This window comes from Erythrolamprus reginae, chromosome 5 (assembly GCF_031021105.1).
Source record: "Erythrolamprus reginae isolate rEryReg1 chromosome 5, rEryReg1.hap1, whole genome shotgun sequence".
NCBI lineage: Eukaryota > Metazoa > Chordata > Lepidosauria > Squamata > Dipsadidae > Erythrolamprus > Erythrolamprus reginae.
In genome coordinates, this window is record NC_091954.1 from 36,678,005 (window position 1) to 36,704,934 (window position 26,930).

Here is a 26,930-nt window from a genome sequence, read left to right on the forward strand (position 1 = left end):
TGCTACCTGTACCGCCAGGTTCTATGAACTGGCAGCAGTGATAGAGGGATGCTCCGCCCCCTCACTCGGACACTTCTGTGCATGTCAGTAGCAACAGGATTTGCAACCCATTATTGATACATGCATAGATACATACATACAGGACATTGCCTGCAGGGTACTTAGATCTGACCCACAGAGCCATACTGGAAACAGTGAAGAACCAGCCCAGTGAACCCTCTGCCAGTGAAAATGAAGTTCAGGAGCCTGTTTTCACTGATAGAGTGCTTGGGCCATCCAGTGATGGGCTACCAAAAATTTTACTACCACACTGTGGGCATGGCTTATGTATTTTCTTTTCAACACATTTCAGTGCAAATTGGGTGCTCTGGGGTGGAGCTCCATTTTCGCTACCCTACTGCATTTGCCTCCCACCCAGTTTGGGCAATAGCCCACCCCTGATTATCTACTATATAAAGTGTATGTTCACACATGCACGCACAGCTCTTCTAAAATTAAACACATTCAACCTCATTTACTGTGATAGGAATAACATACCCAGAGCCCAGAAGGGAAAAACGGGGGGGGGGGGGGGGTGTCAAAATTTTGCTACCGGTACTGCGTACCTGACCGTAGCCGTAGGAGCCCACCACTGGGGGCCATCCCAGATACTCCCGACAGGAGTGACGTCGAGCTGGCCATGCCCATCCTTGCTACGCCATCCCTGCCCCCCCCCCCCTCTCCGAGGTCAAACAAAACCCTGATGTGGCCCTTAATAAAATTGAGTTTGACACCCCTGGCTTAAACAACCTGTAGTGTAACGGATAATTTTTAAAAAATATTTAGAATAAAATACAAACTTATTATTTACTGTCATTCAATATCTCTTACATAGCTGGTTTTAAGAATCATATCATTTTGTTTCCAAATAAAATTGTATAGTGTTTTTCATAAAACATAAACTTGTCTTACCTTACAATAACAGAAAAAAAATCAAAATACACAGAAAATGTGTCGAATTACAAATTTCAGACAATGTTAAATAACACAAAATAGCTGTGCACCCCTACCTGAAAGTACATTCTGTCAAATTCACTGGGATATAATTAATAGAATTTTATTGTAAATTGTTTAAAAAGGTGGTTGCAGGACAAAACGTAGTCAGAGGAACGATTTAACTATTTGGCCTCTCTTTGACACATAACAGCAAGGTCTGCGAAATTAAAGATTGGCAGAATAAGGTTACTATGCTCCCCACTCTAATCCTCTTTCAGAGAAACAGATTATTAGCCCAGTCTTAATTTCTTGATGTTCTTAAAAGAATCAATTAATCCTTTGTTTCTTGGTCTAATCCAGAAGTGTCCTGGAGATAATTTTAAGATATGATTTCTCTTTATGTTCATTTGATGAGACTTATAAAATTATAATATCTCTGGTGGATCTGAATGAACTTCTTCACTGCACTAATTAAAGACACAGGCAGTGTTCAGAGAAAAACAAAACACACTATCTGAAAATATATCCTTAATCCAAAATCACATTTTGTCTTCTATAATGTCATATCAAATACAGATTCTTGGTTTGATTTTAATTCACCCGTTTTGTCCCCCCCCCCCCCCCCCGCTCTACTCCGGGACGTGTTTCCATGAACAGCTCATTGAAAAGGTAATTGAATCACATCTATGTAGTTTGAATTATTGCTGTTATATCTACTAATTTTAACGTGCATGAATTTAATATTCACTACTTAAGGGGGGGGGGGTTTGCCAGGGTCCCTTTATTTGAGAAATAGCTTTACAGGTCCAAAGGATTTAGAAGTTTCTTTGTGAAAAATAATGGAACCAAATTAATTGAACACAATACTACAATGTATGCAGTGAAGAGCTACCAAAATGTTTACTACCACACTGTGGGCGTGGCTTATGCATTTTATTTCAACATCTTTCAGTGCAAATTGGGTGCTCTGGGGTGGAGCTCCATTTTCGCTACCCCACTGCGTTCCCCCACATCCAGACAGTAGCCCACCCCTGAATGTATGCTATGGTATAATGCAGTGCAGAAATTGGAGTGGGCTGAAATCTGGAAGAGAGCAGCTGGCTGGTATGCAAAGACCAATTGGCTGGCACACATGCTCATGTTGGAACCCGGAAGAGCAGATTGCGATGGTGCACATGCCCACAGAAAGGGCTCTGCATGCCACCTCTGGCAGGCATGCCATAGGTTCGCCATTATGAATATAATGTATATTATAATGTTATATTGTTCACCAAAAAAGCTTCTAACCCTAACTCTAACCGTAACTCTATACAGTGATCCCCCGTTTATTGCGTCCCCAACCATTGCGAACAGGGTACTTCGCTATTTTTCAACCCGGAAGTCAAAAATACCATCTACGCATGCGTGCCGGGCACGCATGCGTAGATGGCAGCGGCTTCCCTGGGTCTTCCCCCTCTTGCTGGCGTCAGCGAGGAGTTTCCCCACCGCCCACGCAAACTCCTCGCTGCCGCTCGCCCGCCCTTCGCCTGCCCACGCCGTTCGCTCCCCCCTCTTGCTGTCGGGAGGGCGAGAAGCCCTCCCCAGCACCCGCTCGCCCGCCCTTCGCCCTGGCGGAGAAATTCCAGCCCCCACCTGGTCCCGCCCGATCCTCCTCCCTGAGGCAGCTCGCCCTCCCATGGCCGCTTCCTCCACCCTCTATTGCAAGCCTCTCTCCTCCCATATTCTGCCCCCCTCCCAGCTTCCAAGCCGCATTCGCCTTCCTCCGCCACCACCAGCATCCAGCTCCCGGCCAAGCAGCCAGGAAAGGCGAGCCGGGCGTGGCGGGGAACATCGGCGCGGGAGGCAGGAGACGGCCGCCGTCACCGCCATACGTGGCTCGGCTTCCCTGGCTGCTGCTCCGGTCGCCCGACCGTCTCCTGCCTCCCGTGCCGATGTTCCCTGCCAAGCCTGGCTCGGATTCCCTGGCTGCTTGGCCGGGGGGGGGGGGGGGGCTCGGCCGAAAGGAGCTGGAGACGCAGAGCTGAACACACCCCTTCATCCCCAAAGGCCGGCCTTTTTGTCTGGGAGGGAAGATGACGTGCCGGTGGCACAGGGGCGAGGGGCGGGAGGCAAATCGCTGCGTCTCCAGCCCCTTTTGGCCGAGCCCCCCCCCCCCCCTCCGGCCAAGCAGCCAGGGAAGCCGAACTGGGCTTGGCGGGGAACATCGGCACGGGAGGCAGCTTCTGCCGGACATGGGCAATGGGCGGGACAGAGAAGCGGGGAGAATCAGGAGGCTCCTTTGGCAGCTGGGGGCTGCCTGGCTTTGTTGTTTTGGCTGCAGCGGGTGCCAGGCAGCCTCCAGCCGCCAAAGGAACCTCCTGATTCTTCCCGCTTCTCTGTCCCGCCCATTGCCCGTGTCCGGCAGAAGCTGCTGCCTTATTGCTCTTTGCCGGCGGGATGCAAAGTGCTGGGGTGGGAGGGTGTCCTGACAGCCCCCCCACCCATATGCTTCGCCTCCCGCCGGGCAAGAGCGCTCGGGTGGCAACTTCTTCTAGATACGGGCGATGTCCACGCTCTCTCTCGGCGCTTTCGAGCCGAGTCCGTGAGCGAGTTCGCTCCCGGACTCGGCTCGAAGGCGGCGAGAGACAGCGCCAAGGAACGGGCCTGTCCACGCTCTCTCTCGGCGCTTTCGAGCCGAGTCCGTGAGCGAGTTCGCTCCCGGACTCGGCTCGAAGGCGGCGAGAGACAGCGCCAAGGAACGGGCCTGTCCACGCTGTCTCTCGGCGCTTTCGAGCCGAGTCCGTGAGCGAGTTCGCTCCCGGACTCGGCTCGAAGGCGGCGAGAGACAGCGCCAAGGAACGGGCCTGTCCACGCTCTCTCTCGGCGCTTTCGAGCCGAGTCCGTGAGCGAGTTCGCTCCCGGACTCGGCTCGAAGGCGGCGAGAGACAGCGCCAAGGAACGGGCCTGTCCACGCTCTCTCTCGGCGCTTTCGAGCCGAGTCCGTGAGCGAGTTCGCTCCCGGACTCGGCTCGAAGGCGGCGAGAGACAGCGCCAAGGAACGGGCCTGTCCACGCTCTCTCTCGGCGCTTTCGAGCCGAGTCCGTGAGCGAGTTCGCTCCCGGACTCGGCTCGAAGGCGGCGAGAGACAGCGCCAAGGAACGGGCCTGTCCACGCTCTCTCTCGGCGCTTTCGAGCCGAGTCCGTGAGCGAGTTCGCTCCCGGACTCGGCTCGAAGGCGGCGAGAGACAGCGCCAAGGAACGGGCCTGTCCACGCTCTCTCTCGGCGCTTTCGAGCCGAGTCCGTGAGCGAGTTCGCTCCCGGACTCGGCTCGAAGGCGGCGAGAGACAGCGCCAAGGAACGGGCCTGTCCACGCTCTCTCTCGGCGCTTTCGAGCCGAGTCCGTGAGCGAGTTCGCTCCCGGACTCGGCTCGAAAGCGTCGAGAGACAGCGCCCCCCCGGACCCCCAACCCGGGTTTGGGGGGCTGCTAGGAAGCCCTCCATGCCGGCGGCAAACAGCCGCGCCGCCCCCAATCTTCGGCTCCTCGCTAGCGCTGTGGGAGTAAAAACACCATCTGCACATGCGCAGACGGTGTTTTTACTTCCGCATCGCTACTTCGCGAAAACCCGCTCGTTGCGGGGGCTCCTGGAACGGAACCCTCGCAACGAGCGGGGGATCACTGTACAGTGGAACCCCGACATAAGAGCTGCTCGACTTAAGAGCTACTCGAGATAAGAGCTGGGAGAGGAGAGACATTTTTTTATTTTATTTTATTTATTACTTGGATTTGTATGCCGCCCCTCTCCGCGATACAAGCCGAGAAGAGCCGGGCTGGCTTACTTTCCTTCCTTCCCGCGCTGATGCAGAGCCACTCGAACAAAGCGTCGCGCCCCTCTGATGCTTTCGGCGGCTTCCGAAGCGACGCTGGGCTCTTTTGCCGCCAAAAGCGTCAGGGGGGCGTGACGCTTTGTTTGAGTGGCTCTGCATCAGCGCGGGAAGGAAGGAAAGTAAGCCAGCCCGGCTCTTCTCGGCTCGTATCCCGGCACTTGGTGAGTGGAGAGGCGGTCGCCTCCCCTGCCGCCCCACTCTGGGGGTCCTTGGCTTCTGCTGGGGGGGGGATCCAAACGCTGTTTTGAATTTCACATTCCGAGTGGCCCAAACGCCAAAGGCGAACTTCCGCACCTCAGGAGTTAGCTCGCAAACGGCGCGGCTGTTTTAAAACATCGCTGCCGGCCTGGGGGGGGAGAGGGAAAGGGGGGAGAGGGGGGGAGAGAAAGAGAGAGGGAGAGAGAGAAAGAGAGAGGGAAAGGGGGGGAGAGGGGGGGAGAGAAAGAGAGAGGGATAGAAAGAGAGAGAGTGAGAGATGCTCAGTGAGCCTTTCTTTGAAGTTGCCTTTCTTTCTTTCTTTCTTTCTTTCTTTCTCTCTCTCTCTCTTTCTTTTTCTCTCTTGCTCTCTTCCTCTTTCATTCTTTTTTCTTTCTCTTTCTTTCTTTCTTTCTCTTTCTTTCTTTCTTTCTTTCTCTTGCTTTCTTTCTTTCTCTTGCTTTCTCTCCTTCCTTTCCTCCTTCCATTTCTTTCATTGTCCCTCTCTATTTTTGTCTCTCTTTCATTTTCTTTCTTTCTCTCTTGCTTTCTTTCTTTCTTGCTCTTTTTCTTTCTCTCTTTTACCTTCCCTTCCTCTATTTCTTGCTTTCCTTTTCCTTCCTCCCTTCTTTCCTCCCTCTACAGGATTGGGTGGCAGTGAAGTTACTCTCCCCTTTCATAAGTTTCCTTGCTTCCTTCCTCTGTTCCTGTCCCTTCACCCTTTCTTTCTTTCTTTCTTTCTCCTTTCTTTCTTCCTTCCTTTCTTTCCTTCCTTCCTTTCCTCTCTCCATTTCTTGCTTTCCTTTTCCTTCCTCCCTTCTTTCCTCCCTCTACAGGATTGGGTGGCAGTGAAGTTGAATAAATAACTACAGTTTAATGAATAAAAATAAAAGTTTGCCATGTTGATTGTTTTGGGTAAAAAGAGGAAGGGAAGGAAAGCTCTCAGCTTATCATCTTATTAATAAGTAAAGTTACATTTATTCTTGCAATGTCTTTTTGCATAATTTAGACTAACTTTGTGAGTTTTTTGAGGGCTGGAACCAATTAAAATTATTTACATTAATTCCTATGGGGAAAAGTCGTTCGAGATAAGAGCTGCTCGACTTAAGAGCGCAGGTCCGGAACGAATTAAACTCGTATCTCGAGGTACCACTGTACTTCTTTGAACAGGCAGAGCTTATATCAGTGGAAGAGGGGAGGGATTTGGGGTGTGGCTTAAGGAATTGTAGCCTAATATTGCAGGAGAAACGAAATTGAGGAAATTATGTGCACGGTATATTATTCTAGAGCAGTGGTTCTCAACCTGGGGTCGGGACCCCTTTGGGGTTTGAATGACCATTTCACAGGGGTCACCTAAGACCATGGGAAAAGACAAATTTCCCATGATGTTAGGAATTAAAGCTCCTATTCTGGAACCTTAGAACATATTTTTACAATCTGACCAATTTACAGTGGGTGTGTCCCTTTGACCTTCCTGCCAATCAGTTTAAAGCCCTCTTGGGAGAATTGGCTTCCCCTGTGGTTGGGGGTCACCATAACATGAGGAACTGTATTAAGGGATCACAGCATGAGGAAGGTTGAGAACCCGTTCTAGAGATTGTTATTGCTTCTTTTTAATATTTTAGTTTTTTATTCTTTAGGAAAAAGAGGTTGTGGACTGGTGGAGCAAATTTTATGCTTCAATAGGTGACACTGAAAAATGTGGACAGTACGTTCAGAAAGGATATTCGACATTGAAGGTATTTATTTTATGGATAAGACTAGCATTGGCGTCTTGAGTTTAAAAAAAATAACAATGCTTAATAATGACTAGGTTTTAAATCTGTACCTTTTCTTAGCTCTATTCATCACGTCAAGAAAAAAAATGCAATAGAGGTCTTATACCTATTATAATCTGTACTGTTACAATGCTGTTATTTGTTTGTTTTTATTTGGGGGTGGTGCTTTTATGCCTTCAAGTCATTGTTGTCTCCTGGACAAGTCCCTGCGGTTTTCTTTGCAACATTTTTCAGAATTGGTTTGCCATTTCTTGCTTCTGAGACTGAGAGGTATGACTGTCCTAGTCACCTAACTAGCTTTGTAACTAAGGTGAGACTAAAACTCAAAGTCTCTTTATTTTCAGCATAGTGCCTTAACCACTAGATTAAAATGTTTCCCTATGCTCCCTAATTTATTGTTTGAATAATCTGATTTTTAAAAATCATTATCAAGAGTTATTTCACAAATTATTATAAATACAATTAAACATTTTCCCCACATCATTATATTTGTATGGAGCTGGGAATATTTTTAACTATTTAAAATTTCTCAGCATCTGTCATCGATGTACATGTCTTTTAATTGTAGCACTTTACTTTTTTTTTGTAGGTTTACAACTGTGAACTGGAGAATGTACCCGACTTTAGGGGTTTAACAGACTTCTGTGATACGTTCAAGCTGTATCGAGGTAAAACCGAAGAAAACGATGACCCTACAGTTGCAGGAGAATTTAAGGTACAATGAAAACAACAACTCTTTGCCAGTGAAAACGGAGCACAGGTGATCTGCCCACAGCCCTCGGAAGCTTCATTTTTGGCTGCGATGGCCTCCTGCAACCCTCTGCCAGTGAAAATGGAGCTTGGGAGGGCCACGTGTGGCTCTCTTTTTTTACTGGCAGAGATACCGTGGGCTGGTCCTTTGCTGTTTCTACGGCGGATTCTTAGGCCAGATCTAAGCCCCCTGCAGGCTGGATCCAGTCCTGAGGCTTTGAGTTTGAAACCCCTGAACTACAACACACACACATAAATGAAGATCAAATTCTAATATTTTATTCCGGCTAAACTGGATTATTTATTGTCTATTTCTTTTTACATAAAATCCTCTTGAGACTTATTCCAGATAGGTAACAGAGTTATTGGGGAAGTATTATCCTGAATACAACTTCATCTTCCATTTCTGAGGAATTAGATTGAAATCTACTAAATCTACCAAAGCAGGGAAGATATCAGAAAAACTGGGATCACATATGTGATAGAGAGAATATCTATCCCTTGAATATTGATTGAAACATTGGCTATCAAATGATTGCAGAGTTTTCATTCTACACAGTTATCCAAATAGGTTTTAATGTTTGACTTATAGAAATGAACATTTCCAAAGTCGTACTTTCTCAATGCAAAATGTTAATCAAAATGAGTTCTCATTTTGTATTCAGAACAATACAAATAGATTAAGTCAAATATTGCAAACAAATACTTTTTAATGAAAATAATAAAGTATGATTGTATATTATTGCTGGATACTATTTTAATAAATGAATAAACAAACACACGTAATATCGCATTTTCATAGCTTTCTTGACTGTAATAAGGCTAGTTTTGGTTTATTTATGACTATTCATGTGATTTATTAGGGCTCTTTCAGGATCTACACATTACCAGATGATCCAACTGTACCACCTCCCCCTCGGCAGTTTTGTGAGTTACCAGATAGTGGGCCTCAGGAGTGTATTGTACGGATTTATATAGTACGAGCCTTAGATCTCCAACCTAAGGATAATAATGGACTGGTAAGTTAATATTTCCAGCCAATAATACTGATTTGTGTATTTTTTATTTATTTTATTTATTTGTTTGTTTTGTCACATAGGTATTGGTGCCATACAAAGATATAATATTTATATATATTATACTAGTAAAAGAAGAAACATTAGGATGCAGGACAGAAGGCACTCTGGTGCACTTATATACGCCCTGACCTCTTAGGAATCGTAAGATGCAGGGATGGGCTACTATCCGGAACAGCAGAAACGCCATTCCGTTGGCGGAAATGGAGCATGTAGTCTTGCTCCATTGTCACCGGGCATGATTGCGTGATTCCGGTAAAAATTACTGGGTTTTTTGCTTCTGTGCATGCGCAGAAACAAAGACATTGGCAATTTTTGCCCAAATCTCGCTGCTGCAAGGATTTACGTGCAAGATTTCAGTTGCTTCACTTGCGGAGTAGCCGAATCTCACTGCGGTGCCTAAAGCAGCAGCTGGGGCTGCCAATAACAGCAGCCTGCCCAAGCTCTGGTGGTGTGTCCTGCTATCTGCTCTCCTGCTCAGTGCACGTGGGAGAGCACACAGCAGGCCACATAACTGGAGCTCAGGGCCGCCTTGCCTGCTCCCTGTGCCATGGCCCATCGACCTGCAGGAGATCGAGAGCAAGGTAAGGGCTGTGGCGGGGTGGAGGGGTGGAGTGGACAGAGTTGTCGCTTGCAATAGCACCAGGGGGTGGCGGGGGCTGCACGGCGGGGACAGCACGATGGGGGTGGTGTGGGGGCAGCATAGCAGGGGCAGCACAGTGGGGATGGCATGGCGGGGGTGGCACGGTGGGGTGGGGGCGATGTGGCAGAGGCAGCATGGCAGGGGCTGTCGCTCGCAACAGAGCTAACAGGCCACTAGTTGTAGCGGCAGAGGCTCACTGCATGGTGGAGGGGTGAGCTGACGGAGCCACCCCCCGGCACCGCCATGAGCAGTCCTTCCCTTGTTCTTCCGGTTGTGTCAGAGTGACCGGCAGTTCTTCTGTCCATTTTCTGGGTCTTTTTGCTTCCGCGCATGCGGAACCCAGAAATTGCACATGTTTTCATGTGAGGTTCTGTTTCTGCACATGCGCAGATGCCGAAACCTTTGGCGGGCATGGGCGCACTCCTTGCACAGGTGCGCACACACGCACACACGCTCCCGGCCCATTCCCAGCCACTGGGGAGAGGTCAGCAGTGGATCTAATCTAAAGGTAAAGTTTTGGGGGTTAGGTGATGATACTACAGAGTCCGGTAGTGAGTTCAACTACTTGGTTCCTAAAGTTGTACTTCCTGCAATCAAGTTTAGAGCGGTTTGGTGTACTTTAATTTAGAGCAATGTTTCTCAATCTCTGCACAGTTCAGTTGTCTGGAATTCAACTGTGTTGTATCTTTTTTAAATAATGGGGTTTTAGATATTTTTTAAATATTAGATTTGTTCTTTGTACATTGTTTTATTATTGTTGTGAGCTGCCCGGAGTCTGCAGAGAGGGGTGGCATACAAATCTAATTAATAATAATAATAATAATAATAATAATAATAACAACAACAACAACAACAACAACAACAACTCCCAGAATTCCTCACTCAGAATATTGGTTGGAGAATTCTGGGAGTTGAAGTTCAGACATCTTAAAGCTGCTGAGGTTGAGAATCACTGGGTTAAAGCATTGTGGTGTATTAACTGTTAAATAATGAGTTGGAAAGTAGTTGAGAGGAATGAATAAATAAATATACATCGATATGAAATGTTCCTAAATAAATGAGTTTCACTGAAGGTATCTGTAAAATGGCATTCATCATGATCTGTCTCATAGTGATGAAATGAATAAGTTAAACTTCTGTATTTAATGCCCCAGTAATTAAATGCAACATACGTAAGCTGCCTTCTCCATTTAAATTTTTGGAAATTTAGAATTTTTCTGTGACCTGAATAGCTGTGTACTTTATAATATATTTTGGATCAGTCTAGCAATGAATGTTAACATATTTTTGTCATTATTAACATTATTATTAATATTAACACATTTTTTGTTTATTTTGTTTCCAAATAGTGTGATCCTTACATTAAGATCAGCTTAGGCAAAAAAATTGTTGAGGATAGAGATAATTACATTCCCAATACACTGAATCCAATTTTTGGCAGGTAGGTATATAAGAAATTCTTCCTTCCATTGTAATTAGAATTTGGGTACAGAATACTAGCTTGGGATCATTTTACTAAAATAGTAAAAGAAATAATTGTGAATTTATTTTCATATATGAAAAAATAGTGTGTGTGTGTTAAAAAGAGGGGGTAGGTAATATCGTTTTCTAGGGGTTTTTCTGACATGTCTGTTGATTTTATCTAGAGAAGATCCTTTGTTGGATTAAAACTCAGAGAATAATTTTGATAGAATAGAATAGTTTCCAAATAAGAAAAAGTTCCCTTGTTTTAAGTGTCCTTACCTGCAGAGATACTCTGAAACAGATACTCTGAAAGTACATTTAAAGAAAGATTTTAGAAAACAATAAAAATTGTAATTGATTTAATAGAATGATATATTACTTACAAATAAGTTGTATCTGCACATTCTGATAAACATAAGACATATTTTTCTTAGAATCATAAGGTTTTCAAGGGATTTTGGAAGTCTTCTAATCCAAGGGTTGGGGACTACAGCCAACCCCTGGTCTGTGGACTGGCATGCCAGAAACTGGGCCACATGAACAAGCGAATCCCCGTCTGTGAAATGCAGGCAGCATGCAAAACAACATCTCCTTCAAGATCAGCAAAAAACCTAATGTCTACACAATCGGTCCCTGGTGCCCAAAAGGTTGGGGGCCATTGTTCTAATCCAATCCCTTTCCTAAATCAGGGGTTCTTACAGTTTTCCTGACGGATGGCTATCCAACTTTAGCTTGCAAATGTCCAGTGCTGCAAGGCCTATATCTCCAAGAAGCAGTCTGTCCTTACTGCTTAATAGTTTTCATGATCAGGAAATTCCTTCTCATTCTGAGTTTGGCTCCCCTCTGTAAAACTTCAGTTCTTGTCCTGCCTTTGGACAATATGTAGAATGAAAATTTCCTTTCAATTACTGGTGTTGTTGTTAGTCGTGAAATCGTGTCTGACCCATCACGACCCCATGGACAATGTTCCTCCAGGCCTTCCTGTCCTCTAGCCTCTCCCAGAGTCCATTTAATCTTACGCCAACTGCTTCAGTGACTCCATCCAGCCACCTCATTCTCTGTCGTCCCGTTCTTCTTTTGCCCTCAATTGTTCCCAGCATTAGGCTCTTCTTGAATCCTTCCTTCTCATTAGGTGGCCAGATTATTTGAGTTTCATCTTCAGGATCTGGTCTTCTGAAGAGCAGTCAGGCTTGATCTAGGACTAAACGGTTTGATTGCCTTGCAGTCAAGGGACTCGCAGGAGTCTTCTCCAGCACCATAGTTCAATTTTTTAGTGCTTGGCCTTCTTTATCATCCAACTTTTACAGCCATACATTGCAACTGGGAAGACCATAGCATTGACTATATGCACTTTTGTTGGCAGGGTGATGTCTCTGCTTTTTAGTATGCTATCTAGCTTTGCTGTAGCTTTCCTCCCCAGGAGCAAGCGTCTTTTTTATTACTTGGCTGTGGTCCCCATCTGCGGTGATCTTAGGTTTAGGTTTTAGGTTAGGTTTATTGGATTTATATGCCGCCCCTCTCCGCAAACTCGGGGCGGCTCACAACAATAATAAAAAACAGTACAGTACACAATACCAAATCCAATGCCCACCCATCCAGATTCCAATTGAAATTAATAATCTCATAAAAAAACAGTATATATAAAAAACAGGCACACAGTCAATCAATCAACAAAACAACATGGGCAAGGGGGAGGTGTTTTAGTTCTTGGAGCTCAGGAACATAAAAACTGTCACTATGTCCATTTTTTACCCATCTATTTTCCAGGAATTGACAGGACTGGATGTCATGATCTTAATTTTCTTAATGTTGAGTTTCAAGCCAACTTTTGCACTCTCCTTTCTCACCAGCATCAAGAGGCTCTTTAGTTCCTCTTCACATTCTGCCATTAGAGTGGTATCACCTGCGTATCTGAGGTTGTTGATATTTCTCCCAGCAATCTGAGTTCCAACTTGTGATTCATTTAGCCCTGCCTTTCTGCATATAAGTTAAATAGGCAGGCGACAGTATACAGCCTTGCCAAACTCCTTTCTCAATTTTGGACCAATCAGTGGTTACGTGTTCAGTTCTCACTGTTGCTTCTTGACCCGCATGTAGATTTCTCAAGAGACAAATAAGATGGTTTGGTACTCCCATCTCTTTAAGAACTTGCTGCAGTTTATTGTGATCCACCCAATCAAAGACTTTAGCATAGTCATTGAAGCAAAGTAGGTGTTTTTCTGAAACTCTCTAGTTTTCTCCATGATCCAGGGCATATTGTCAATTTGATATCCTGTTCCTCTGCCTCTTCAAAATTCTGCCTGTACTTCTGGTAGTTCTCAGTCCACATATTGCTAGAGCCTATCTTTCAAGATTTTGAGCATCAAGTATTGATAGACCATCAATATTACTGTTTTATTTTAAATAAATGCTCTTCAAACTATTCAGTTATGTCAGCAGTGCTAATAATATTTTAGCTTTGTTCATGTTTTCAATATAACTTTTCTGGAATTGACATTTATGAGCCATTTCTGCATTTAGGATGTATGAACTGAGCTGCTTTCTGCCTCAAGAGAAGGATTTGAAAATTTCTGTCTATGACTATGATCTGTTGACGCGAGATGAAAAAGTTGGTGAAACTACAATTGATCTGGAAAACAGATTCCTCTCCCGTTTTGGATCTCAGTGTGGGGTACCACAACAACACTGCATGTAAGTGTTTCCTATCCCAATTAATCCTCCATGGGTCCTGCTAAAACCAAATCCTTGGCTTAATCCTATGGTGAAAGCCACCTAGAATATGATTGGCTGACATATTGTTCAGTCAATCATTCAATGAATCGGAGTAATTTACTCATAAAAAATATAGGTGGATTAGTATTAATCTTTCTCTTTCCCTTTATCTGGTTTATTTTTTTAAAGATGTGTAGCATGATTGGAATTGCCCTTATTTCTTTTAAACTACAGTATAACAAAATATGGAAAGAATGTAGTGTAATAATTCTAGAATTCTTTCCAACTTCTTTTGGATTCCAATAGTGTTCTCATTTTCTTTGTCAAAATATTGTAGTATCTTTCATTTCTATGTGTTTTTCTATTGTTGTTTTTTGTTGCATTTATGAGTCTCTGTAGTCCTGAACTTACGACCAATTGAGCCCAAAATTTATATTGCTAAATGAGACATTTGTTAAGTGAGTTTTGCCTCATTTTATGACCTTTCTTGGCACAGTTGTTAAGTAAACCATTACAGTAGTTAAGTTAGTAACCTGGTAATTAAGTGAATCTGGATTCCCCATTGACTTTGCTCATCAGAGGATAGCCAAAGTTTATGAGATGACCCTGGGACACCACAACCATAATAATTATGAGTCAGTTGCCAAAATTCTCAATTCTTATTTTATTATTATTATTTATTGGATTTGTATGCCACCCCTCTCCGCAGACTCTTGATCACATGCTCACATGCATTTATTCCAAAATGTGTTTTGTTTTCTATAAAGGTCAGGTATCAATACTTGGAGAGATCAATTAAAGCCAACACAACTTTTGCAAAATCTAGCCAGAGTTAAAGGCCATCGTACTCCAGTCCTCTCTGAAAATGGAAAAAGAATTAGTTATGGAGGAAGGGACTACACTTTGGAAGAATTTGGTAAATCCTTCCCTATTTATTGAGTGTTACTGATTCATATTTGCCAAATGTCTATTTATCTCCATTATGCTTTTAACTATACTAATATAGGGTTGCATTTATGGGTGGCCCTTGTTTAGCATCGCAAATGAGATCAGCAACTTGGGTATTAAGTGAAGTGGTCCCATAACCAAAGTCAAAGTTTCATTTTTTTTTCATCACAAGCACAACATACAGAAGTGATATCCTGATAAAAAATGTAAATATATACTTCAATCAAGAAACTGCCAAGGTTGGCCATGCCCCCCCCCCCCGCCCATCATTTGACCACCAAGCCACGCCCACCTGAGGGGTGGGGTTGGGGTGGTGATAATGAGTTTGTAATATAAGGGGGCAGTGGACTGAAAAAGTTTGGGAACCACAGCAAACAGCAAACCACACATTGATGATTTTAGTTTGACTAATGAAATGTCTGGAAGAAAACAAGCAAACTCAGAGACCCTACATTTCAACCCTGAGCTGCAGATGTTTTCCTTTATTGGTATTATTTATTTATTTATTTATTAGATTTGTATGACGCCCTTCTCCGAGGACTCAGGGCGGCTAACAGCATATAATATAACAATACAGTGCAATGGCAAATCTAATTAAATTTAAAATTACAATCTAAAAATCTAATATTTAAAAACAATCATACCAGTTCAATCATACAACGTATATCTCATTTCGTTGTCAGGGGGCTGAGACCTAATTGCCCCAAGCCTGGCGACATAGGTGAGTCTTAAGACTCTAATGGAAGGCAAGGATTTATACAAAGTGTGTCAAAAATCTGAATCCCATATAGTTTAGATTTAAAGCACAACATGTAGATGTAAAGGTATGTGAGAAAGACCTTGAGAGACAGAGCAAGGAAAGGATTACAGGGGAATGGCAAATAAGAGAGAGCGTAGCCCACAGCTGTATAATGGGTGGAGAAAGAGACTCAGAAGAAACTCTGCCTAGCTTTCCAGGCATTTAAGGAAATAGCAGGACATTTGTACTTTCAGACTTGCAAGATTCTGTAAATGTTCACTTGCAAGAAAGTAGAATTAGCTCACCTGATCATGTTTCCTGTCTGGTCTATTTAGAAAGGTTGCCAGCAGATAGGCATGTCTACATTCAATGCTCTGTGGTGAGTTTCGTGTGAGTTTCATTGTTTCTTTCACTTAATTACAGAGATAAACAAAATATTGCACGAGCATCTGGGACCTGGAGAAGAAAGGCTGGCTCTTCACATTCTCAGAACTCAGGGCTTGGTGCCTGAGCATGTGGAAACCAGAACCCTGTACAGTACTTTCCAACCCAACCTTTCTCAGGTATTGCCAACATCAAATTAGAATATTGATAGTCTATGGAGATTCTGAGTCAAGCACTCATGGTTGTCCCAACTGGACTTACTTTTTTCTTTGAAGATCTTTCACTTCTCATCCAAGAAGCTTCTTCAGCTCTGACTGGATGGTGGGGAATGGAAGGATTTATACCCCTCACAGATAGCTGCTTATTTGCATCCTTTTTGAGCAGAGGTGTAAAAACTGGATTTCTTCAAGGGCTGGATCAGCACTGTAGTTCTCCTCTGTGGGCCAGATGGGGGGAGGGGGCTGGCTCACGGAGAACTACAACTACATGGCTGGTTTTCGGCCTGGACAGGCTCCTGCAGCACTTTGCTGGCCAACACCCCTCCTCCCTCCACACATGCCCCATTTTGGCAACCAGAGGCATCGCAGACCAGTCCATTGCTATTTCCAGGCGGCCCTGTGCTCCAAATGTAAGCACCCCGTGGGTCGGATTCGGCCCATAGGAATTGAGCTTGACACCCTTGTTTTAGAGAGTTGTTGAAACACTTGGAGGTTTAGCTAAAGTCTTTTAGCTATGCAATTTGGGATGAATGCCCTTCGAATGGTGTAGGAGTATGAATGGATTCCCAGAGGGATTGTGGACTATGTTAGCACTGCTCAGATGGCCCTGAGGACACAGATAAACCCCCAGGTCCAGTTGCCTCCTGACAAAGCACCTTTGGGACTAGAATACGGATAAGTTAAGAGATGGTTTTCCTGTTTTTCCTTTTTCTTTATTTAAAATAAAACCTGACATGATCATTATTTTATCGATACAGGGGAAGCTTCAAATGTGGGTGGATATTTTTGCCAAAAGTTTGGGCCCACCAGGTCCTCCTTTTAACATCACCCCTCGCAAGGCTAAAAAGTGAGTAAGCTTGGCTGAAGTTTATAGCATGCTATTTCATGGCCCAGAAATATTGATCCTTTCAAATCCTTTCAAGATGAATGAAAAGTTTGCCTTGCATTCTGTTCTCTTCTGTTGCCCCTTGTCAACAATAAAACAATGTACAAATCCAATATCTAAAAACACAATTTAAAAACCCTTATTAATAAAATAATCACATAACCCAATCAAACCATACATAAAACAGTAGTTAGGGGAGGTGTCAATTTCCCCATGCCTGGCGGCAAAGATGAGTTTTCAACAACTTACGAAAGGCAAGTAGGGTGGGGGCGGTTCTGATCTCCAGGGGGAGTTCCAGAGGGCCAGGACCGCCACAGAGAAGGCTCTTCCCTTGGGCTCCGCCAGACAACATTGCTTAGTCGACGGGACCTGGAGAAGGCCAACTCTGTGGGACCTAATCGGACACTGGGATTCGTGCGGCAAAAGACGGTACCGGAGGTATTCTGGTCCGATGTCATGTAGCACTTTATAGGTCATAATCAACACTTTTAATTGTGACTGAAAACTGATCGGTAGCCAGTGCACAACAACACAATACAACCAGCCAATGCACAACAACACAATACAACCAGCTAGTGCACAACAACACAATACAACCAGCCAGTGCACAACAACACAATACAACCAGCCAGTGCACAACAACACAATATAACTCCAAGTAAATCAAAATTCTGTGAAATCAAACTGTCCACTTAGGAAGCAACACTGAATCGACAATAAATTTCACATGTTGTCAGCACATTCAACTTTGTACAGAACAAAGTATTCAATGAGAATATTCCATTCATTCAGACCTAGGATGTCTTCTTTGAGTGTTCCCTTTATTTTTTTGAGCAGTGTATATACACCATATACCCATACAAGAAATTCATTTAACACGTAAAGTCCAGACCCAACACACATAACAATCCAAAAACATGCCCCACTCGCCACAAATTCCCCACCCTGAACCACCCAAACATCCACACAACAGATGAAATAATACTGTCCAACAGTTCACTGATTGTGACCCTTTAGTTTATTGTTAAGTGCAATTATAGCTCTGAGATAAAAACTGTTCAGAAAACATGTGGTCCGAGTTGTAATTGTTCTGTATGTTCTGCAAGAGCTTTAAGCTGTACCACTTTATTCTTTCTTACGACTTACATTGCAGGTATGAACTACGGGTGATAATTTGGAACACGAAGGATGTCATCCTGGATGAGAAAAGCATCACAGGAGAAGAAATGAGTGACATCTACGTAAAAGGGTAACAATGACTTTAGCAGAACGTGCAGAAAATAGGAAAGCATTGTTCACTGTTGCAGACTTTACCCTGCAATCAGTTAGACATATTGGAATTGAATAATCATGCAATATTTATATTCCATCATTTGGTCCATATTTGGTCCAAGCTGTAATCGGGTCAACAGATAAGTTGACACTATTTACGACATCTGATAAATTTATAAATGTGAATTTACCTCTTCTTTTATTCTTTCTTTTTTAATTTTTTCCCTTCTTTCTCTTTCCTTTTCTTTTTTTTTTCTTTCTCCTTTTCTCTCTTTAGCTTTCTTTCCTTTTATATATATGTGTGTTTTGATTTATTACCGTATACTCAAAACTCATATACATTTGTACCAATATTTGCATAGTTCTTTTGCTTTATGTATCCTCTCCCCTACTTATCTTCAATAAAGATTATATTTTCTTTTAAAAAAATAAAAAAAGAAGTGTTGGAACTGAATAATCATGCAATATGCACATTCCATCATTTGGTCCATATTCAAAACCACACATTTGGATGCAAGGTTGTACTGTGCTCTTAGGTTAGAAAGATGAGTCCATTAATCTTGACAACTTTCAGATGTATAAACTTCAGCTCCCATTTCCCCCACCAGGATGGAGAACTGGGAGTTGAAATCTACATATCTTAAAGTTGCCAAAGTTGAAAAACACTCAGTTGATCAGTCCCAATCTGTTTGCTTCTTCCTTTCAGATGGATGCCTGGCCACGAAGAGCACAAACAGAAAACGGATGTCCATTATAGGTCCCTTGATGGGGAAGGGAATTTCAACTGGAGATTTATTTTTCCTTTTGATTATTTTCCAGCGGAGCAACTTTGTACAGTTTCCAAAAAGGTATAGACTCGAAGCACAGCTCTGCCATCACTAATGCGCGTGAGAATGAGCATCTAGACTTGTATTTGTTTTAATGAAACTGTGAAAAATCATTGCACACAAAACTGTAGGAAGAACCACGAGAGACTTTTAGCTTGTCCTGCTTTGTCTGGCTTTCTCAACCACTTCTTCATTCATAGAAGAAAAGAATTCTAACTTCATATTTTCCCCTAAGGAAGGAAGACTAAGGAGATGATATAAACTCAGGGCCCAGGAGCCAGATCAAACCCATGGGCTGCTTAGATCTGGCCTGTGGGGCTGCCTTGGAAACAGTGAAGGACCAGCCCATGCCGCCTCTACCAGCAAAAAAGGAGCTCAGGATGGCCACATAGTACCCTCCTGGGCTCTGTTTCCCCTGGCAGAGGATTACAGGAGGCCAACACAGCTGGAAACGGAGCTCTGAAGCCTGCTTTCACTGGCAGAACGCTCAGGCCAGCAAAGGTGCCCCCGCCATGAGTGACATTGAGTTGGCCACATCCAACCTGCCCCCTCAGGATCCCCCCCCCCAACATCAAACACAACCCTGATGTGGCCCTCAAAGAAATCGAATTTGAAACCCAAGGTGCATGGGAAGGGTAATTTTGAATAGAAATAGAAAAGAAAGGAGCATAATTTTTTCCCTTTGCTGTTTTTTCACTAAAGGTTTTCACCTTTCATGCCCATTTTTCACTTAAAACAACAACAGTCAAATATGCTTGTCATGTAGTATAAAACAAGGCACTTTAAGAGTGATTATGCCTGTCAGTGGGCAGTCTTTCCTATGATTGCAGCACACACCCATTCCACCTTATTTATTTATTTTTAAAAAATTGTCCGCCCATTTTACCACAAGGTAACTCAGAGTGGCTTACGGTCGTAAAAGATATGTATATATCTATACACACTAAAAACATAAATAAGTTAAAACAATCTAAACACTACAATCCATTTAAAGATGAGGAGGCCTTGGGGTGGGGGGAAGGAAGGGGGAAGGGTTGAGATCTATTGTTTATCAGCCACTTGATCTTGGAGCCCCAAACTAGCTAGAAGAGCCAGGTTTTTAGACTTTTGCGGAAGGGCAGGGGTGTGTGTGTGTTGAGGCTGACCTCACAATGGGAGGTGGGGTAGGATATTCTGCAGGGCAGGCGGAATAGAGCTGGAGTGGCACAGCAGGTAGAGTGCTGTACTGCAGGCCACTGAAGCTGACTGTAGATCTGTAGGTCAGTGGTTCAAATCTCATCGCCAGCTCAAGGTTGACTCAGCCTTCCATCCTTATGAGGTGGATAAAATGAGGACCCAGATTGTGGGGGCAATATGCTGGCTCTGTTAAAAAGTGCTATTGCTAACATGTTGTAAGCCGCCCTGAGTCTAAGGAGAAGGGCGGCATAAAAATCGAATTATTATTATTGTTGTTGTTGTTATTATTATTATTATTATTATTATTATTATTATTATTATTATTATTTCGATTTATATGCCGCCCCTCACCAAGGACTCAGAGCGGATGAATGAATGAATGAATGTCAGAGAAGGACCTTCTCTTGGACTCTACCCACTACAATAAGCGGGCCAATGGGCTCTGCAGGATGCCTCCTCTGCCATCACGGGTGGGACAGCAGGGCACCATGCTAGCTAATATTTATTTCTGTATCTGTAAAAACAATTTCCTTTCCTTTTTTACTGTAGCAATGACAATAGAACAGTGGTGGGTTGCTAGCCAGTATGCCTAATTGGGTTCGTGTCCACAGCTCTGGAGGTGCCATGAGTTCAAGTGGAATTATGCTTCTGCACCTGTGCAGATAGCAAACTCATGCATGGAGATGCATGCATGGAAGCAAAAAATCTTGCCAGAACACAGACGCATCTACGTCTTCGTGCACGAGTTTGCTACCTGCACGGGCGCAGAGGCATAATTCTGCTCGAACTCACGGTACCTCCAGAGCCGCGGAGACGAACCCAATTAGGCGTACCGGCTAGCAGCCCACCACTGTAATGAAAGGAAAGTTCATTTTTTGAGGCAAAAATTTTCACAAAAAAATTGAAATTTAGGGATGCAAAACACATCATCAGATATTGAGGACAATGAAAAACTATACATTCAGTTCAAAATAAAAAGACTGAGTAAAATACAATCAAAGATTTTTAAATGAGTCAGAACAATTGAGCCTTCGAAATCATTTCAAGAGCTATAAAGATTGGGGTTGGGGGTTGTCACAGGAAAGACCCCTCCTCCGAATTCTTATTTTGTTTTGCATTATTTTGCCAAATGTGGCATATTAACTGATGCACTAGATATGGACCACGTAGTGTGCTGAAATCTTAACACAGTTCAACACAAGACAGTTAGTGATTTACCAAACACAATTCACGGAATTGCTACTAATCCCTTACAGTGGGCAGTTCCACACTTAAATTAGAAGGCAAAAAGAGTCACAGACATGAGGCACCTATCTGCAACTCCTAAAAATAGATCTAACTTTTCCAGGATCATGTAGCGTTGTCTCAAGTTCCCAACATTAAGTTTCCAAAGATTTTTTGTACAAGATTAACTGAATATAATTTATGTGTATATTCCTTTCAATATGAAGTGTTTAACCAGCTTTCAGTGGCCATAGTATCATTGGCTTCTAATGTACACATTACCTTGAATTACAAAACACTGAAGCTAAATTGATCTCTAGATTTTCTTCAGGCAGAACTGAAATGTTGCTGATAGAAAGTGGTAGGTGTGTGATGCTAAGAGCACTCCCTCGTCATCTTTTCCCTCAGCAAAAGATGATGAGGGAAATTCATTATAAATTCCTTGCTTAGTTTACTTTACTTTATTGTCATTGCACCTCGTACAATGAAACTCTGTTCTGATTCTGTCTCCTAGGAACACTTCTGGAGTCTTGACAATACCGAATTCAGAATTCCGCCCAAGCTGCTTATTCAGATATGGGATAATGATAAATTTTCTTTGGATGATTATCTGGGTATGTATAAACTATTTTAGGATAGAGAAAATTATGCCCTGAAGTTCTCTGTGCCAAAATATATTGAGATAATAGTGATGTTCTCTTTTTCTGTCATCAAGAGGGCGCCAATGAAGGCTGCCTTGGTGAAATGCTCTCAAATGGCCCCTGAGAGCATATGCACCAAAGATAAATTCCTTGTGTGTCCAAACACACTTGGCCAATAAAGACTTCTATTCCATTCCATTCTACTTTGCTTTTTCTTCAGGTTTTGTGGAACTTGATTTGCACAACACAGTGGTGCCAGCAAAGGTTTCACAAAAGTGCAGTTTAGACATGATTCCGGAGCACAAGCCAATGAACGTGATGAAGAATGTTAAGATTGCTTCACTCTTTGAACAAAAATCCATGAGGGGATGGTGGCCGTGCTTCGTCGAAAAAGATGGCTCCCGTGTTTTGGCTGTAAGGTTCTGTTAATACTCCTTAAACCTTCGGTTTCAGTTTCGGAATGGGAGGAATTGCCATGGTCAACTCACCTCAGCTGACTTGCCATGGTTAGTACACCACAAGACAACTTACCGTGGTCAACCCACCATGGGATAATTCACTTCTCCCTCAAGAGATGGACAATTGATTTGCAGCAGGCCTTGTCTTGCTTTAGGTGTGAGCCTTCTCAAGTTAGAAGTTCTTGGGTTGAAACCTAAAGCAAGACAAGGACTGCTGCCAGTCACGGGCTGCTGCCCCCAGCGGGAGACGACGACATGCAATAGGGGTAGTATGTTTGTGCACTATTTATTGAATAATTAATAGATTTTTTTATTGTCCTGCCTTCTCTAGTATCTTAGTATGATCCTTAATTACTTTTAAAATAGGAAATAATTAAATTGTATGTTTTTACCCATAAACACTTTAATCCTTTTAATCATTATCTAGAACTGAATTTTTATAACGATGAAAGAAAATTGAGCTACTTGTCTAATCTGTTATTATACTGAACCTTGTGGGTTCAGTACGAAATCTTAAAATGTTACTGAGCTCCTCAACAAATAATGCTGTCTATCATTTGTCCTTTTTGATAGCCATTCAAATAATGTGATTTAATCAACTGAAAAAGTGTCCAAGCACCTATTTGAAAACTTATCTTTGTGAGTAAACCTGGTCACATGGCCGGCAAGCCACACCCACACAATAAGGTACACCCACAGTGTAGTAGTAACATTTTTTGCAGCCCTTCATTGACTGCTGCTACAATTCACTTGTTTCTCTGTTGAGTTATCCCACATTGAATTGTCCTACGGCAAGTTGTTCCATGGCGATTTGGCTGCAGTGAGTTGGCTGAGGTGAATCAACCATGGTGAGACGACTGCGAAGCGTTGTCCTGGACCCTTTCATTTTGCTTCTCAAACTTTAACTACCCTTCTTCCTCACAAAAGATATAAATTGTTTTTTGAAGGGGAGTACTGCACACAATATTTAATAAGTAAGTAATTAAGTAAATGAGAGTTCTACAGTTCTACATCCGCTGGCTGGGGAATTCTGGGTGTTGAAGTCCAAATATCTTCAAGTTGCCAAGGTTGGGAAACACTGCCTTAGGCCACACTCACAAAATCTGGCTGTGATTTTTGCTTCGTGGGTTGGGGGGTTTTCCTGGGGAGAATCTGGCTGGGAATTCTTTTTTGGGGGAGGGACACATTTTAAAGCTGCTGAAGTTGAAACACTTTGCACTAAATTACATCCCAGATGCCTGATGAACCCTGAGGGCTTTCAGAAGGCGCTTGGGGTTTTACCAGATTCGCTCGTCCACAGCTCGGCAGAGTCTCTTGCTGAGGCCTGGAACAAGGCTGCAGCAGAGGCTCTTGACCGAATTGCGCCACTGCGACCTCTCTGTGGCACTAGACCCCGTAGAGCCCCATGGTTCAATGAGGAGCTCCAGGAGTTGAAACGCCAGAAGAGACGTCTAGAGAAGTGATGGAGGAAGAGTAAGTCCGAATCCGTCGAACACTTGTAAGAGCTTTTATTAAGACTTACAAAGTGGCGCTCAAGGCAGCAAGATGCGCATACCATGCCGCCTTGATTGCATCAGCGGAATCCCGCCCGGCTGCTCTGTTTAGGGTGACCCGCTCCCTTCTAAATCAGGGGGGAGTTGGGGAACCCTTGCAGGGCAGTGCCGAAGAATTTAACTCATTTTTCGCTGATAAAGTCACTCGGATCCGAGCGGAACTCGACTCCAATTGCATAGCAGTATCGGCTGACAATGAGTCAGTCGAGGCGACTGAGACTAAATGTCTTTGTCCATCTGTCTGGGAGGAGTTTGACTTGGTGACACCTGATGAAGTGGACAAGGCCATTGGAGCTGTGAGTTCTGCTACCTGTTTACTGGATCCGTGTCCCTCTTAGTTGGTTTCGGCCAGTCGAGAGGTGACACGGAGCTGGGTCCAGGAGATTGTCACCGCCTCCTTGGGGTGGGGGTCCTTCCCGGCTCCTTATAAGGAGGCACTTGTGCGCCCCCTCCTCAAGAAGCCTTCCCTGGACCCAGCCGTGCTTAATAACTACCATCCAGTCTCCAACCTTCCCTTTATGCGGAAGGTTGTTGAGAAGGTGGTGGCGCTCCAACTCCAGCGGTCCTTGGAAGAAGCCGATTATCTAGGGCCTCAACAGTTGGGTTTCAGGCCCGGTTACAGCACGGAAACTGCTTTGGTCACGTTGATGGATGATCTCTGGCAGGCCCGGGACAGGGGCTTATCCTCTGTCCTGGTGCTTCTTGACCTCTCAGAGGCTTTCGATACCATCGACCATGGTATCCTTCTGCACTGACTGGTGGGGTTGGGAGTGGGAGGCACTGTTCTCCAGTGGTTCTCCTCCTATCTCTCTGGTCGGTCGCAGTCGGTATTAGTGGGGGGTCAGAGGTCGACCTCTAGTTTCTCCCTTGTGGGGTGCCTCAGGGGTCGGTCCTCTCCCCCCTGCTATTTAATATCTACATGAAACCGCTGGGTGAGATCATCCAAGGGCATGGGGTGAGGTATCATCAATATGCGGATGATACCCAGCTTTACATCTCCACCCCATGTCCAGTCAACGAAGCAGTGGAAGTGATGTGCCGGTGCCCGGAAGCTGTTGGGGACTGGATGGGTGTCAACAAACTCAAACTCAACCCAGACAAGACGGAGTGGCTGTGGGTATTGCCTCCCAAGGACAATTCCATCTGTCCGTCCATTACCCTGGGGGGGGGAACTATTGACCCCCTCAGAGAGGGTGCACAACTTGGCCGTCCTCCTCGATCCACAGCTGACATTGGAACCTCATCTTTCGGCTGTGGCAAGGAGGGCGTTTGCCCAGGTTCGCCTGGTGCATCAGTTGCCGCCCTATTTGGACAGTGAGTCATTGCTCACAGTCACTCATGCCCTTATCACCTCGAGGTTTGATTACTGCAGCGCTCTCTACATGGGGCTACCTTTGAAAAGTGTTCAGAAACTTCAGATCGTGCAGAATGCGGCCGCGAGAGCCATCGTGGGGCTTCCCAGATTCGCCCACATATCTACAACACTCCGTGGCCTGCATTGGCTGCCGATCAGTTTCCGGTCACAATTCAAAGTGTTGGTCATGACCTTTAAAGCTCTACATGGCATTGGACCAGAGTACCTCCGGAACCGCCTGCTACTGCACAAATCCCAGCGGTTGATAAGGTCCCACAGAGTTGGCCTTCTCCGGGTCCCATCGACTAAACAATGTCGTCTGGCGGGCCTTCTCTGTGGCGGCCCCGGCCCTCTGCAATCAACTCCCCCCGGAGATTAGAACTGCTCCCACCCTCCTCCTTGTCTTCCGTAACCTACTTAACACCCACCTATACCGCCAGGCATGGGGGATTTGAGACACCTTTCCCCCAGGCTTATTATAATTTATGTTTGGTATGTATGTGCTGTTTGGTTTTTAATTATGATAGGGTTTTTAGGTTTTTTTAATATTAGATTTGTGCCATTATAATATTGTTTTTATCGTTGTTGTGAGCCGCCCCGAGTCTTCGGAGAGGGGCGGCATACAAATCTAATAAATAATAATAATAATAATAATAATTATTATTATTATTATTATTATTATTATTATTATCTTGAAATGTGTTCATGTATCATTGAACATCATCACTATTATTAATATTTGACTTCTTTTTATTATTGTATTACTGTATTGTTTTGATTGTTGCAAGCCACCCTGACTCCTACGAGATTGGGTAGCATAGAAGTCGAATAAATTAAATTAGATTAAATCATGAGTAAAACATCATTAAGCTGCAGCACTAAAAATGTTCTTGATAATATTTTTATTTATTTAAAGGGTAAAGTTGAAATGACTCTGGAAGTCCTTGGTGAAAAAGACATTGAAGAACGACCGGCTGGTAAAGGAAGAGATGAACCTAATATGAACCCTAAATTAGACATGCCAAAGTATGATATTTTCCACTTTTTAAATTTTAAATTGGCTTCCCAAAATGTTTATATGAGGGTTTAAAGTACACTGGTATCTCTACTTGAGAACTTAATTCGTTCCGTGACCAGGTTCTTAAGTAGAAAAGTTTGTAAGTAAAAGCAATTTTTCCCATAGGAATCAATGTAAAAGCACAAAGGCCTCTGCAAACCCATTAGGAAAGAAAAAAAAGCTCGGAATTTGGGTGGGAGGAGGAGGAGGAAGACAGTCGCTGCCCAGACTGAAGGGAGTATTTCTTTTATCTGGGTGCTGGCAGAGGTTTATTCCCTCTTCAAGCGCCCAGAGAAAGGAAAACGCTCCATTTGCTCTGGGCTGCCAAAGCCTCCTTAAGCGCCACTGAAAGGCTCCTCTGGCAGCCCAGAAAAGCCTGAGATGGCCGGGATTAAAGGGGGAATGGCAGGAAACTGGCCGGGCCTTCATGCCACTCTCAAATTTCCTGGGAAATTTTTCCGGGCTCAGATTCTTAAGTAGAAAATGGTTCTTAAGAAGAGGCAAAAAAATCTTGAACACCCGATTCTTATCTAGAAAAGTTCTTAAGTAGAGTCATTCTTAAGTAGAGGTTCCACTGTATTGGGAATACCTTGACAATGTCAAGTCTATGAAAACTTAAAGGTTTGAAACAAGAATTTTGAAAACACATGAACACATTAGTTGTCTCTTAGCCTTTGCTTTAATGCATAGTTTAGCCTTAACGTTTGACTTTGATAAAGAATTAGAATTCATTT

At 43.9% G+C, this 26,930-nt stretch overlaps 1 protein-coding gene across 2 annotated transcripts in view; it reads left to right on the forward strand.

Moving 5' to 3' along the window:
- Positions 1 to 26,930, forward strand: part of MYOF (myoferlin) — a 122,951-nt gene that overhangs the window by 90,682 nt on the left and 5,339 nt on the right. For both annotated transcript variants that reach the window (XM_070752411.1, XM_070752412.1), the window contains 14 exons: positions 1,633 to 1,644; positions 6,677 to 6,775; positions 7,404 to 7,529; positions 8,428 to 8,583; positions 10,633 to 10,724; positions 13,268 to 13,438; positions 14,227 to 14,375; positions 15,570 to 15,709; positions 16,507 to 16,595; positions 17,788 to 17,883; positions 18,613 to 18,754; positions 21,648 to 21,747; positions 21,995 to 22,188; positions 26,056 to 26,165. In XM_070752411.1, the coding sequence (XP_070608512.1) occupies positions 1,633 to 1,644; positions 6,677 to 6,775; positions 7,404 to 7,529; positions 8,428 to 8,583; positions 10,633 to 10,724; positions 13,268 to 13,438; positions 14,227 to 14,375; positions 15,570 to 15,709; positions 16,507 to 16,595; positions 17,788 to 17,883; positions 18,613 to 18,754; positions 21,648 to 21,747; positions 21,995 to 22,188; positions 26,056 to 26,165 (1,676 nt within the window). The remainder of the gene's footprint in view (positions 1 to 1,632; positions 1,645 to 6,676; positions 6,776 to 7,403; positions 7,530 to 8,427; positions 8,584 to 10,632; positions 10,725 to 13,267; positions 13,439 to 14,226; positions 14,376 to 15,569; positions 15,710 to 16,506; positions 16,596 to 17,787; positions 17,884 to 18,612; positions 18,755 to 21,647; positions 21,748 to 21,994; positions 22,189 to 26,055; positions 26,166 to 26,930) is intronic.